The sequence below is a fragment of the Astatotilapia calliptera genome, chromosome 5, assembly GCF_900246225.1.
Source record: "Astatotilapia calliptera chromosome 5, fAstCal1.2, whole genome shotgun sequence".
NCBI lineage: Eukaryota > Metazoa > Chordata > Actinopteri > Cichliformes > Cichlidae > Astatotilapia > Astatotilapia calliptera.
This window is the reverse complement of record NC_039306.1, coordinates 23,553,877-23,567,680: the sequence shown is the minus strand read 5'-3', so window position 1 is coordinate 23,567,680 and position 13,804 is coordinate 23,553,877. Positions and strand designations below refer to the sequence as shown.

The window sequence follows — 13,804 nt, the reverse complement described above, 5'->3', positions numbered from 1 at the left end:
TGAGCAGTATCTCTAATAAAGTGTCCACTTGTTATATACTCAAAAAAAACTGACAACAAAAAAAAAAAAAGTTTGGGGCAACTGAGAAACTTTGAAAAAAAAGAAAAACTTTATTAATTTAACAAGCATACAAAACAACAAATCATTTTCTTCAAACTATCAATGCAGTTTCAGTGCAATTCCAAAATATACATTTTCAGCAGGGCATGTTAATCAAAGTTATTCACATCCAGACACAGCCATTTAAATAGTTCTTCTGATTATCATTTGACAATTGTCCTAGCCAGAGGAAGCTCACGAGTAATACCTTCTTGAGGTAAAACTGCACACATTCAGTCTTTAAATGTACAAAACAAAGCACTACACAATTAAATATTAAATACAGAAACAGAAACATAAGTACTACAGCACAAAACAAAACAAGCAGTTGTAAACAAATTTTGTAAACAAAAAAACCCCAAAGTAAGTATGTGGTGATAGATATTTGGTTTGTGGATATAATAAATACCTAGCTGATGCACTGTATGGTATCCACACAGACAGTATTTGGTGTGAAAGTGTGACAGACTGTCAGTTATAATTTTTAAAAGGTGATAGATGTGGAAAATACAGAAAAAGTTTCCTCGTTTATGGGTGTATTTCCACAACTAAAGGCTATAGCATAGACAAACAGAGGCCAGTTAAACATTTTAAAAAGCTGCTTCCTTTCTTCTCCTCTTCCTTCACCTAAAAAGTGGGACATTCAACATTTGCTCATTTTTTCCTTTTTTAAAATAATGTTCACCGGCAACACAGGAAGTTGTCAATCACCCACAGAAACATTGTTACTTTAAGACAGGATCATAGTATTAGCAGGGCACAGCAGTGAAACAATAACAAGAGCTTAAGGATGGCACTGTGAAAAAGAGGCTTTGAGTTGAGTCTGTTGTGAATGGAGGATTTTGTAGCTTGCTGAGTAAATGGCCTGGTCACTCAGTGATGACAGGTGAATATACAGCAACAGCCCAGAGGTTACAGTTTAACAGAGGTTCATTTCAGTAAGGCTAAAATATTCAATTTTGGGAGCTTTGTAGCACTGGTTTAAGCATCATTTCAAACAGCTCACAAATAAAAAGTCAAAGGCTTTTCTATAAATCAGGCGCCACATGAAGTAATTATCTTTCTAGACTAGGAGGCAACCTGTAAGTTAAACACTGATATGTCCCATGATTCTTTGGAGTTCACTTTTTCCATCTCCTCAGTTGCTACAGGTATGCTGCTACATAAAAAGTGAACAGTTGTGCAACAGAAACAGAGCTAGGACACTCGCACCCATTTGAGCTCATGTTTTCACGATCTTGCTTCATGATCGGCATGCTTTTTTTAAATTGTCACAAATGTAAGCATTTGTTTATATTGAGCTATTTATTGTTTGAGCTCTGAGTGAATACTCCACTCAGCTGCTCCACAGGCTTGTGTGAAAGCACAACCCATTCATAGGTTAGTAAGTTAGTAAGGAACACTGCTACAGTCAGACTCGGCTGGGTGTTAAACACTTAAATGCTGCTATCACAAGTGCAGCAAACACTATGTCAGCATCTCAAAATCCACCAATGACAGAAGAGCAGATTGTAAGGTAACCTAAATTAAATATGCCCTTTACGACTAAGGAACATAAATAGATACATCACTCTGTAATTGTGCTATTTCTTCAATATGAGGGATTCAAAAAGAACTCAAAGTTTCAGTTAGCGCCTTTTCATTAATTTGACAGCATCTGAGCATGTTAGCTTTGTGCCTGAATGGGCACCCCGATAACTTTTAAGCAAAAGTCGTGACAGTAATTTTTCCGGGTAGAAAAAATTTGTGTCACATTCGACATGGCGTAAATCTGAATGCATGCCTCTGCTGCATCTGTGCGAGTTGAGTATCTCACGAGTTGATCCCAATAAGACAGAAAAGCTCTTTTTTTCTTTACGCGTCAATAGCTGCTGCCAATAATTCAACATATCACTCAAAATATTACAAACACACGTTTGTCTCTTTGTCAGTCCCCTTAGTATATCTTAATAAAACCTCGAGGAACATGAACGTAAAAGTCACCCATGTCTGAAGAACAGAATGCTGTCACTTTAACATTTTAATGTCCCATATCTGAAAAGGCCTCCAGAGATTAAAAGATTACCGTTATTAGAAGTTTTACTTATTACAGCACATTCAACATAAAGATAAGTGCTATTAAAAAAAAGGATATAGGTAAATTTCAGACCTCCTACCCAGAAAAATCTGATGGTGTTAATGGTGTGAAAAAGCAAAGCATTCACTGGTATGTACCATTAATTAATCACACCACACCCAACTTTTCATAAGGCTGATCAAAACAATGAGCTCTGAAAAGCAGAACACACTACATTATGGAGTGTAGCTGTCTGTTATTTTCAATTTAATTCAGCTGCATGGTTTTTTTTTGTTAAAATAATAGCACACAAATGTACAAAAATGAGAGAAAGACTGAAAAGAATGTGTGAATGTGCGTGTCTGTGCTTTTAACAGTGAAAAGTGATCAGGAAAGGCATGGTCACAGGTTAAAGGGTAATTAAAACACTCAATTACGAGCACCAAAAGCTTCCCCTGTACCGCTCTCTTTGGGTTTAAACCTTCCAGTATTTACAGCCACACCCCAAATCACTAATGTCAAGGCAGGTGTTCTCTGCCAGCTTATAGTGGGAAAACACCTGCTGTGACACCACTTTTTTTTCCCAGGTAGGGTCATAAGTGAACAATGGTTTAATCTTTCAGCCCACACAGAGTAGTACAGCAGGATTGCTGGTCCCATGTAACTGGGTGTTCATTTACCCTTTTGGTTCCTCTTCTTTTGTCTCATCCCAGCATGGATTATACACTTTTTTTCTTTTTTTAAATCTCCACCTCTCAAAAGCTGGCACTCCAGGTCTCTCACATTGTCCATATCCCACTCTACCTAATACACTCCTCCTCTGATGGGCTTTCTGATTCTTCATTCTCGCTGTCATCTAGCTCAGGAAGATCTCCCCAAAGGAGCAGATTAAGGCCTGCAGACACATGTGAAGGGGACTTATGAAGTCTTATGTACACATCTCATGGACTATGCAATTGCATAGCATTTCAGTTTTATCAAAGGTGAATTTATACTGACCCGTTGAATCCAGTCTGTTGAGAGTAGAAACAGCATCGCTATTGAACATCCAGAAGTGGCCGTTGTTACAGGAGAGCAGGCAGGGTTTGCAGGGGGCTACAACGTGATAGCCCACAACATTTCCACTAAAAGAGGGAGGGAGCGAGGATAAAGAAGAAACGTGAGTCAGCTATTTGCTGGGGGCACTTCTGAAAAGTGCCAACACTACTAGTGAGTTTCCATTATCTAACACATGTTTGTGTTTGCCCTGCGTACAATAACAAAAGCCCATGAACACAAATGAAACTCTATAAAGGTTCACTGTTTACTGTACTGTGCTGTAAATATGATTTAAAATTAATATGTGCAGACATAACTGGCAATGGCTTTAATATTTATTTAACTGACATTTTTAAGTAAAGACAAGTATTTTCCGGTATCATTTGATCACTTGTGCTAAAGTGTATAAATTGTAATGTTGCTTTTCAAGCACTACCTAATGTTTAGTATAGCAACAGGCTCAAAAATAAAATAATCAGCATATAAACTTACAGTTGACAGGCCCAACAATTTGTACAGATATGTGTACATATGCAACTACCTGTTTGGTGTCCTTCTTATGAATATCAACAGATTATGTTTCCAAAGTAAACACTGCAAAGACGAAAAGGAATAATATAATATAATATATACCATTTGAGACATGCGATGTCTCTCAGTTTGCATTTACAGCTTTCAGTGGAGTAGCAGCTGGCCACAAAGTCAACAGTTCTGCGGGGAGGGTTCGTGCAAGGAGACACAAACACACCCATTAAAGGACAAAAAAACAACAACACACACACTTATTTTATATTGTCATACAACAAACCCTATTAATTATAACGGCAGCTTGGCCAGAGCATTGTGTATCTCCTCCAATCGGTTAAGCAGACAGACATCACTTTGCCACAGTTTTGCCACTTGCCTTGGAAACCGACATAAACAAAAACTAGCAGCACTACTAAGAAAATTAGCTCTTACCTATTGGGAGGTATGTCAGTGGAAAACAGCTCGACCTCGGTGTCTGCAAGAAGCACTGCCTTCATGCCTCTCGTGCAGAGCAGGCTGTCACAAAATATGCAGTTCACCTGGGTCACACACTTGTTTTTAAAATTAGCGTTTGAAGTAGACATTGTTGTTTTGCTAAATGCGGACTTCGCCCTTTTTTTCACGTTCTTTCTGCCTCCGGACAGCAAACACAGAAAGGGAAAAAAGAACCAGACACTGAGAATTCTCACTAACCGTTCACTTCGGTTTAATAAAGCTGTAAATTAACTTTGCAAGCGTCAACGCTAGCTCCAATGTCCTTGTGCAAACGTTAGCCTTTCCTAACGATATAACGGAAGGCAGCTAACGTTAGCTTGTGAAACGAACATACGAAGGGATATATATATATATTCTCGCGAAACCCGCTCTATATGTATAAAACAAGCTGTACTGTTAATTAATCCACGATATCGATGAACAACTGGCCTGTTTTCACGGCTTACTGGGCATCCATTCATGTACTTAACAGCTAACTAAATAGCTGTCAGCTTTGTTTACAACTTCCTGGTATTTAACGGGACTTCCTTAAACTATCTTTAAAAGACCCTATACGCTATTTTGATTGGATGTACACTTTATAGTAACCAACGCTATTGGTCAAATTCATTACGGATTCTGAATGCGATTGGGTAAAAATTCAACTTGACGAACCCTGATTCAAAATTCTGAAAAAAGCTGATTGGTGGACTTGAATGTCGTTCACGTGTGACCGTTTGACCAATCGTGGTGGAGTGGTAGGTATGAGGCGGGGTCGTAGTTTAGCCAGTGTAAAAGAAAAAGAAAGTTGACGTAGTAATAGGCTGAAGATGGAATGCATTTTAATATATGTATACAGGTATTCTGTTCTTATAAAAGCTGAATTTATGAAGGAATGTATGTATTTATTCACAACTAGCGTGTTACCGTTTAAGGGTTAGAATTTATATGCATTTACGCTAATGTTCATAGCTAAATAAAGCACGAGGCTCTCTTCAGCCACATTTGCAGTGACCTGCTCCTAAATAGGTGTTCCTCTACCAACACATTTAAACTAAGCTCACCTAGGCAAATAAATACCCGTCGGTCCTGCAGCATGCAAGCTAAAGGCTTGCTGTAGCAGATGTAGTTGTATGTACTCGTGAATGTGTGCATCCATGCCTGTCCTGCGCACTGGGGGCTGACCAGCAGCCAGCCCCTCCATCTCTCCACTTGGTTTCCTCTTTCGCACTTCAGGAGGTGGGTGGTGGAAGAGAGGGTAGCACTTTAGTTTAGACAAGCATACGGGCAGCAGTGAGATCGAGATTCGCTCGGGGCAAGTAACAAAAGAAAAAACTTTCCAAAGTGCTGAGTAAGAAGTTAATCGGGTTTTTTTTTTCGTAAAGGGAATGACTCTCCTTTCTCATGAAGCTGTTGGCACCATTACTCTTGAGGAGGCGGTGAGGCGCGGCGTCGGGAAGGAGCACACAGCAGCAGCAGCGCCAAACTCACAATGCGCCCTGAGTGAGCAGAGGCAGGGAGACAATACTTATCCACGGGAACACTGAAGAGCTGTAAATATCTCATTTTGGCTGTTTTGTTTCTTTTTTCCTTTTTTGAAAAACCGGCTCCAGATTGACAATCCTTCCATCTACGGCTGATTTGTTGAATTATTAAGAGAAATTTGACTTTACTGCGAGGACAAGTGGTTGATCTCCAAACTCAGCCATGACGTCTCCAGCGAAATTCCGAAAGGACAAGGAGATCGTGGCCGAATATGAGACTCAAGTTAAAGGTAAAACTTTTCAAAGCCCCTCAGATGTTTTCATGCAGCACAACCCGGAGAGATTTAGCGTCAAATCTGTGCTTACTTTACTGCGTGCTGTGTTTGATCTGACTTGGCGTAATGCATCCCATTTTTTTCTGTTACCCTCACCTCTCCTATCCTACCAGGCGTAAAGGACAGACTTGCCTTTGCATTTCACCAACCATTCGAGAAGGTTGTCATTGTGCAGACGTGGCGGATCACTTTTTGTGTGTATAAATAATGGCAATCATAAATGGTACATGATGATCAGCGTGCCCCCAAGCGTGTGATCGCTCTCCTTTAAGGCAACGCGCCGATGGCCAACAAAAGGCGAAAGGAAACGCTCACAAATTAGGTGTCGTCCAGATGTGGTCTCACCGCGGCCTCCTATCAAAGCATACGTTAAGGTGATGTGTGTATGTTTGCGTAGAGGACCCACAGGGCTGAGGTTTCGACACTGTACAAGGCAGGGCGTTTTCTTTCCCCTTCTGTGTCTCCTGCGTGTCTGTGCTGCTGCTGTGCACCGGCACCGCTCGCTCATGCGTTAAACGCAGACTGCAATTAAATGATCGATTTGTGCCCTGGCTTGTTCATCGATCGCAGTTCATCGGTGCAGCTTCTGCCGGTGATCAAGGACACGAGAGGGCTGGGAGAGTAGATTGTAGCTGTTAGGAAGGATCGTTTGAGTTGTTAACTAGTCGCTAGCTGATTGTTGTGTTTGTTGATTTTTTTCCCTGTCATCAGGCAGTCACACTGGATCCAGCACCCACTGTCACTCAGAGTGACAGTGTGTGCTTATCAGATCTTGGGGGGTGAGGGGTTGTGTGGTATGTACTTGAGGCTGGAGAGGGAAGGAACAGGCTCAGAGGTACCAGGAAGGGGAGTGGGTGTTACAGCATGTTTGCACTGTTACTGCAGTGCCAGATGACTAGATAAGATGGGCCACTGCTTGGCTTATCCCCCAACACCACCACCACGACTGCTTGATTCTTATTTCCATTTCGAAGAGAAGACACCAGCCCACTTCACGCCCTCGCCTCTTTACTGGCACCTCTCAGCACTCCTCTTCTGCCGAAGAAATTCCCCATGGCGTTCTTTGACGAAGCTTGATAGTCAGTAAGGAACAAAATACTTTTGAAGCGTTATCGGAGATCACAAGGTTGTTAAACTGGAATTACTGGTGTCAATGCACATATGAGTGGCAAACACAAGGAAGAGCGCTCGTCGAGTGTCTCAGTGAGGTGTGGAGCAACGGAAAGCAGACAAAACACACCTTTGATGGCATAGATTTAACAAGTTTATGGAACCTCAGGTCATTGAAGCTAGTCATCCATAAGCTGTTGTTTATTTGTGCAGTTGAACTGAGGTTTATTTTAGACCTCTCAAACCTTTCCTTTCAATATTCTTTATTTTATTTTTCTGACACTAAATCTGCAACAAATCCTGGCAGAGGTTTGATTTGGCGATGCACTAAAACAGGTATTTCTGGCATCTGAACAAAACACCAGAGTAATTCAGGGTAACCTGGCTCACAGTTAACCATTTCTTCCTTCTTTGCTTCATTTGAAAACTTTGGCTGGCACCACAGTGGCATTAGCGCCGTTGTCTCTGTGTCCTTTTAGACTGCTGTTTATGCCCAGCGGCACGTGTAAAGACTTTCTGTCTGTGCTGTTTTGTGGGCACTGTCTGCTGGGTTTGTCAGACTGCGGACTTAATGTTTGCCCATCGACCCTCTGCATTGATTCCTCCTGTCACTTACCTCACTGCTCCCCATCCTATCTAGAAGGAACTGATTATAGGGTAAATCTGTGCATCCTCATATCTATTTGAGGGGTGTGTGTGTGTAGAGATGCATCGAGATGCTGTCTCTTCTGTGACATTCCCAACAGCATGCCTTCACTACAGCCTGTCATTATCCTGTGTGCTGCTGCTAAAGACTCTCTTGTAGAAAGCATCAGGCAGCTCTCACTCTTTTTCTCTCTGTGTTTGCTAACGCGTGTCTGTCTTGTTTCCCAAATCTTCGCTAGATCCGCTCTACAAATTTCAGTCCTGCTAGCCAAGAAGGGCTCATGCGTACCTGCATGACTCTGCTATTATCAGGCAGAAGGGATAGACTTTACATGTCGCAGCCATGCACTGCAGCATCATGGGGAAAATGGATTTAAATCCTCCCCAGATGACATTCATGAAGCGCTGCAGCAAGAGAGGGAGAGGCATGAATGCTCACGCTCTCACTGATGAGTGTGCTTGACAGTGTTTGTCAAGCACACGGTGAATGGATTTCTGCTGATTATTCTGGCTTATTAGCTACTATAAATTTGTGTTTGTGGCCTGTGGTTTATTGTTTCTACAGACTGGTCACACTTCTGCAGTATTGTCATACATACATACACTGATCATCTGTGCCATCATACTGTGTTCTAGCACAGTTGTTACTTGGTGGAAATAGAGATGGTATCCACGTGTTATGTAGTTTTAGTATTCCATGCAACATTAGGCAGTATTGGGCAGAAAAAGATGAAAAATCATCAAAAGCTCTGGTGAGATTTTGAGATTATTTGTTCCCTTTATATGGCTCAGTGTTTTAAAGCTTAAAATACACTCAGTAACTGGTGACTGTTTGACTTTTACAGATGGAAAATACTTGTATTTGACATTATGATTTGTAATGCTCTGTATTCTTTTGATTACCAAAAAATGATGTTGTGACTCGATACCACAGGCACGGCGATGTCAGTGGACGTGGTCACCTCATCTGTTGACAGGGTACCTGGATAAGGTTTTAAATGCACACCGGCGCTCGAATGCTGTCATCTCTTTGTCTTTGTTATTTCACACAGACAGAGTCCCGATATTCTAATATTGGATTCTGGCTGATGAAAGGAATTTTCCTACTTGGTTTGGAAGAGGGTGTGTGTGTGTGTGTATAAGTGCCTGAAGAGAGGCACACACACACACAGACAGATGTGCTGAGAAGTAAAAGACAGACAGAAAGAGAATCAGGAATGGAGAAAGAGGAAGAGAAAATACGACATATTTGCAGAGGGATAGAGAGGTTATGACTTCAGAGTATTGAGTTTTTTGGGAACCAAATAAAAAGAGCTGTGACTATTCACCAGCACTTTAAGTAGATCTTTCTATTGTAATTTTAAAAATCCACACGTGTTTGCAGGCAGGTAAACGAGGGTTAGGGTGAAAGCCTGTAAATGTGTGTCGACCAAACACTAGAGAGCAACTTCCTATATTCCAGTGGCAGCCTTTAATATCAGGAGCAAGAAATATTTTAGTGGAAAATTAAGGTGTGCCGAGTCTTTTAACAGATGTTTCATTTTTCAAATGCGTTTTGGCTCAGCCCTTAAGCAGCTGTCGGTGTTTTACACATCTGGGAATGTTAATAACTATCTGCCTTTGTTGCCACTGATCAATTTTGATTGGCCGTGGTGTTTTTGTGGTTTGCTGAAAAAAAATACAAAAAGGGTACGAGTGGCCATTCAATTTGACGTCGAACTGAATAATTGTTGCTGAGTTTTAGAGTAAATACTGAGAGACCCATTTAAAGAAACAGTATCCTTACTTTACTTACTTTTCCTAGCAGGCTAATAAGCTCAGTCATCTCTGCAAGTGTGATGTGCGTCTGTCTATGTGTACATATAAACTGCGTGTTTACGGTTGCCAGAGAAACATATGATTTAGGATAAATGGCTGCTTTCACTAGCACACAATAGGAAAGGTGGTGTCACAGCAAGAGGTTTTGTCTGCATGACTGTGGCTCTCTGTCTTTGTTTTATGTGAGGTTCTGTGCTTGGCCTGTATTTCTCTTTGCGACTCCATTGTTGTTGAGTGATGTTTATTTGAAGAGAAGGTGCAGGGACAGTGTGGAGATTCTGTTTTGTCTTTATCCACGTTAAGGGGCAGAAGGAAAAGTGAAACGACACTTGAAACACTGACCCACTTTTGCAATGGCTTTCATATCAAATGGCTATGAACCAGGAATCAGGGTTAAGCTCTTAACTACTGCTTACTGACCAGTCAAGTTTAGTTGAAGGTCTTATAAACCATAGTAAGACACTGTAGGCCTTTTGGCGAATGTCTCCACCTTTTGGCTGTACTGCAGGAACATCAGGTCTAGACTCTTAAATGGTATGAACTTGCTGGGAAGCCAACATTTCAAACATTTAATTGTTCTATATGTCACATTTATTTTGTGGCATGGCAAGTGGAAAATGGAGAGTTCCAAGTTCTTTAGGCTACTGGACTTTATAAAAGATAGTTAAAGCCTACTTATGGTTTTAAATAATGTTTTCTTCCTCATATCTGTTATTTCAGTTGATAAACTGAGTCTGAAATAGTTATTATGTGTTACAAGAACATGTCTAGGTGTCATATCAGTTTAACAGTAAACAAAATTATAACCTGTTGCTTAATGCCAGGGAAGTGATAGCAATAATCTATTAACTCAGTCTGTGGTTTTTGGTGCTGTTTTCCTCATATTTGTTTAGGATTATAGTTTGCTCTTCTTTTGGCTCCTCATTCCTAGATTCTGAAAACCTGGGTTTACTCATTGACCTTATAACCAGTGTCATTTGACCATTTGGCGTGACTGTAGTTAAGTTTAGTTAAGTCAGATGATGAAAAGATATCCTGGTTGTAGAGCTGGGCGATATGAGATTTTTTCATATCACGATATGTTTTTTTCATTTCAGGCGATAACGATATCTATCACGATATAAGCCAAATAACTATATTTGTAAGATTTAAATGTGCCGTTGCTCACAAGTAAAATGTGAAATAATCAGCAGCTTGTTTTTATTTAAATATTTATTTCCCATAATAAGTTCAACAGATGTACTTAAGGAACATGAGACTTTTTCAGATAAATAAAGGCAAATATTGCAAACTACAAAAGAAAGGCAGCCGCTAAAGCGTTTAAGTTTCAAAATAGAACAAATGAAACAGACTAAATTGTCAATTCCACTTAGAAACAAAATATTAATTCTAAAAATAAATCTTAGTTTGTTTTACAGAAGAACAGACAAAACTGACTAACTTTTGTCAATATCAAATAAACTGAGAACTAAAAGGAAATTCTCAATCTCTCCTTGTTGTATAGCTGAGCTTTTCAAACAGTTTTAACAGTTACTTTAGTCTGACAAAAGCCGAATGACGAATTAGCGCTTCCAGTCAGAGACTGAGGCTACGTCCACACGTACACGGGTATTTTTGAAAACGGAGATTTTCCGTTTTCGTTTTAAAAAATAATCCCGTCCACACATAAAGGCAGAAATGAAGGAAAACGCTGCTATGAACATGCCAAAGCAGCAGGTGGCGCTAGATTCCTAACCGTGCCGAAATGTCGGCCAATCAGAAGTCTAGAAGCCTCGGTGGGAAAAGTAAACAAAGCTGGGGCATAGAAGCAGAACTGAGTCGTATGTGTGGAGGGACAGTAACTGTGTGTATATGTAAGCAAACACTGCAGAGAGTAGGATTAACAGTATTGTAGAAATTCATTTCACCGAAACAATAACGTGGCGCACAGTGTGACGCATGCACCAGTTCATTGTATTTCCAGACTTGCTTTCGGCACAATTTACAGTGCACGCTACTCTGTTTTTTGTCAGACTTGAAATAGCCGAAATACCTTCACACTACGGAGCTTCTATGGCTCTTCCGTTCGACAATCTCTCCGGCATTGGAACCATCATCTGTTTTCTCTTCGGTCACGCTCGGTTGATTTTTCTAGTCGGCACACTCATTTCCTCCATTACGCGCTGGCTCCATTACCCGCTGGCTGCTTCCCAAACAAACACACGTGCGGCTTGGCACTTGTGCTGTACGTAACAAGTCACGCGACGTGACGCTGCGGCTGTGATTGGTTCGGCTCTGCGCTACTTAGTTTGGATTGGCTGACCTTTTTTTTTTTTTTTGAGGACAAGAGCGGCGAGGTCTATCGCGATAGCTTAATTTCTCTATCGAGTAAAAGTTATATCGCGATACATATCGTTATCGTTCTATCGCCCAGCTCTACCTGGTTGTGTTGAACTTGTTTGCAGCACAGGCCCTGTTTGTGGGTGTGTGGTTGTGAGGACGAGGAAAAGCTTCATGTGTGTGATCTTTTTAACAACGTCTGGCTAACTAGAGCTTGACTGCATTGACTTAGTGGTGCAATTATCAACCGTGAGTCAGTCACACAAGTCTCTAACATTATTTGGCGTATCCTGTGTCAGTGTTTGTGTGTGTGTTTATTTATCAGTGTGTGTTGGTATAATGGGGCAGAGGAGGGGGGCCTTGGATTTGAATGTTGTATTGTAAGCTGACTAAAAATGCTGACAGAGCTTAAAATAATCACTCAGGAAGGATGTTTGTGTGCAACTTAGGTTTCGGAGGCCGGGACACACAGGAATCATACAGGAGTGTGTGAAGCTTCCTGTTTGGACCCATGGCTTTGTGTTTGGGCAAAGGAAACGAATGTCTTTCATGCACACACATATGCTGTGACCGTGATTCATGCGTGAGGGTCGTTTTCCCTGCAGTTACCGTATTTGCCTTTCATCATATAAAAGAACGGAGAGAAAGATTTTTAAAAACAAGTTTATATATATACAGTGGGGCAAAAAAGTATTTAGTCAGCCACCGATTGTGCAAGTTCCCCCACCTAAAATGATGACAGAGGTCAGTAATTTGCACCAGAGGTACACTTCAACTGTGAGAGACAGAATGTGAAAAAAAAAATCCATGAATCCACATGGTAGGATTTGTAAAGAATTTATTCGTAAATCAGGGTGGAAAATAAGTATTTGGTCAATAACAAAAATACAACTCAATACTTTGTAACATAACCTTTGTTGGCAATAACAGAGGTCAAACGTTTACTATAGGTCTTTACCAGGTTTGCACACACAGTAGCTGGTATTTTGGCCCATTCCTCCATGCAGATCTTCTCGAGAGCAGTGATGTTTTGGGGCTGTCGCCGAGCAACACGGACTTTCAACTCCCGCCACAGATTTTCTATGGGGTTGAGGTCTGGAGACTGGCTAGGCCACTCCAGGACTTTCAAATGCTTCTTACGGAGCCACTCCTTTGTTGCCCGGGCGGTGTGTTTTGGATCATTGTCATGTTGGAAGACCCAGCCTCGTGTCATCTTCAAAGTTCTCACTGATGGAAGGAGGTTTTGGCTCAAAATCTCACGATACATGGCCCCATTCATTCTGTCCTTAACACGGATCAGTCGTCCTGTCCCCTTGGCAGAAAAACAGCCCCATAGCATGATGTTTCCACCCCCATGCTTCACAGTAGGTATGGTGTTCTTGGGATGCAACTCAGTATTCTTCGTCCTCCAAACACGACGAGTTGAGTTTATACCAAAAAGTTCTACTTTGGTTTCATCTGACCACATGACATTCTCCCAATCCTCTGCTGTATCATCCATGTGCTCTCTGGCAGACTTCAGACGGGCCTGGACATGCACTGGCTTCAGCAGCGGAACACGTCTGGCACTGCGGGATTTGATTCCCTGCCGTTGTAGTGTGTTACTGATGGTGACCTTTGTTACTTTGGTCCCAGCTCTCTGCAGGTCATTCACCAGCTCCCCCCGTGTGGTTCTGGGATCTTTGCTCACCGTTCTCATGATCATTTTGACCCCACGGGATGAGATCTTGCGTGGAGCCCCAGATCGAGGGAGATTATCAGTGGTCTTGTATGCCTTCTATTTTCTGATGATTGCTCCCACAGTTGATTTTTTCACACCAAGCTGCTTGCCTATTGTAGATTCACTCTTCCCAGTCTGGTGCAGGTCTACAATACTTTTCCTGGTGTCCTTCGAAAGC

General features: G+C 41.4%; 2 protein-coding genes across 7 annotated transcripts in view; one reads left to right on the top strand and one right to left on the bottom strand.

Moving 5' to 3' along the window:
• Window positions 1-418: 418 nt before the first annotated feature.
• On the bottom strand, window positions 419-4,755 carry LOC113022669 (protein FAM72A). Its single transcript, XM_026168317.1, has 4 exons — window positions 4,154-4,755; window positions 3,827-3,904; window positions 3,155-3,279; window positions 419-3,050 (listed from the first exon to the last, which is right to left on the bottom strand). The coding sequence occupies exons 1-4, from the start codon at window positions 4,303-4,305 to the stop codon at window positions 2,956-2,958; spliced, it is 450 nt and encodes a 149-aa protein (XP_026024102.1). The 5' UTR covers window positions 4,306-4,755; the 3' UTR covers window positions 419-2,955.
• A 168-nt stretch (window positions 4,756-4,923) lies between these two features.
• srgap2 (SLIT-ROBO Rho GTPase activating protein 2) overlaps window positions 4,924-13,804 on the top strand; it is a 57,475-nt gene continuing 48,594 nt past the window's right edge. The window contains exons 1-2 of one of the 6 annotated variants that reach the window (XM_026168308.1): window positions 4,924-4,953; window positions 5,581-5,969. In XM_026168308.1, coding sequence (XP_026024093.1) covers window positions 5,903-5,969 — 67 coding nt within the window. In that variant the 5' untranslated portion in view covers window positions 4,924-4,953; window positions 5,581-5,902. Of the gene's footprint in view, window positions 4,954-4,974; window positions 5,055-5,186; window positions 5,970-13,804 lie in introns of those variants that run through there. The other 5 variants (XM_026168307.1, XM_026168309.1, XM_026168311.1 and 2 more) reach the window with 5 other exon arrangements.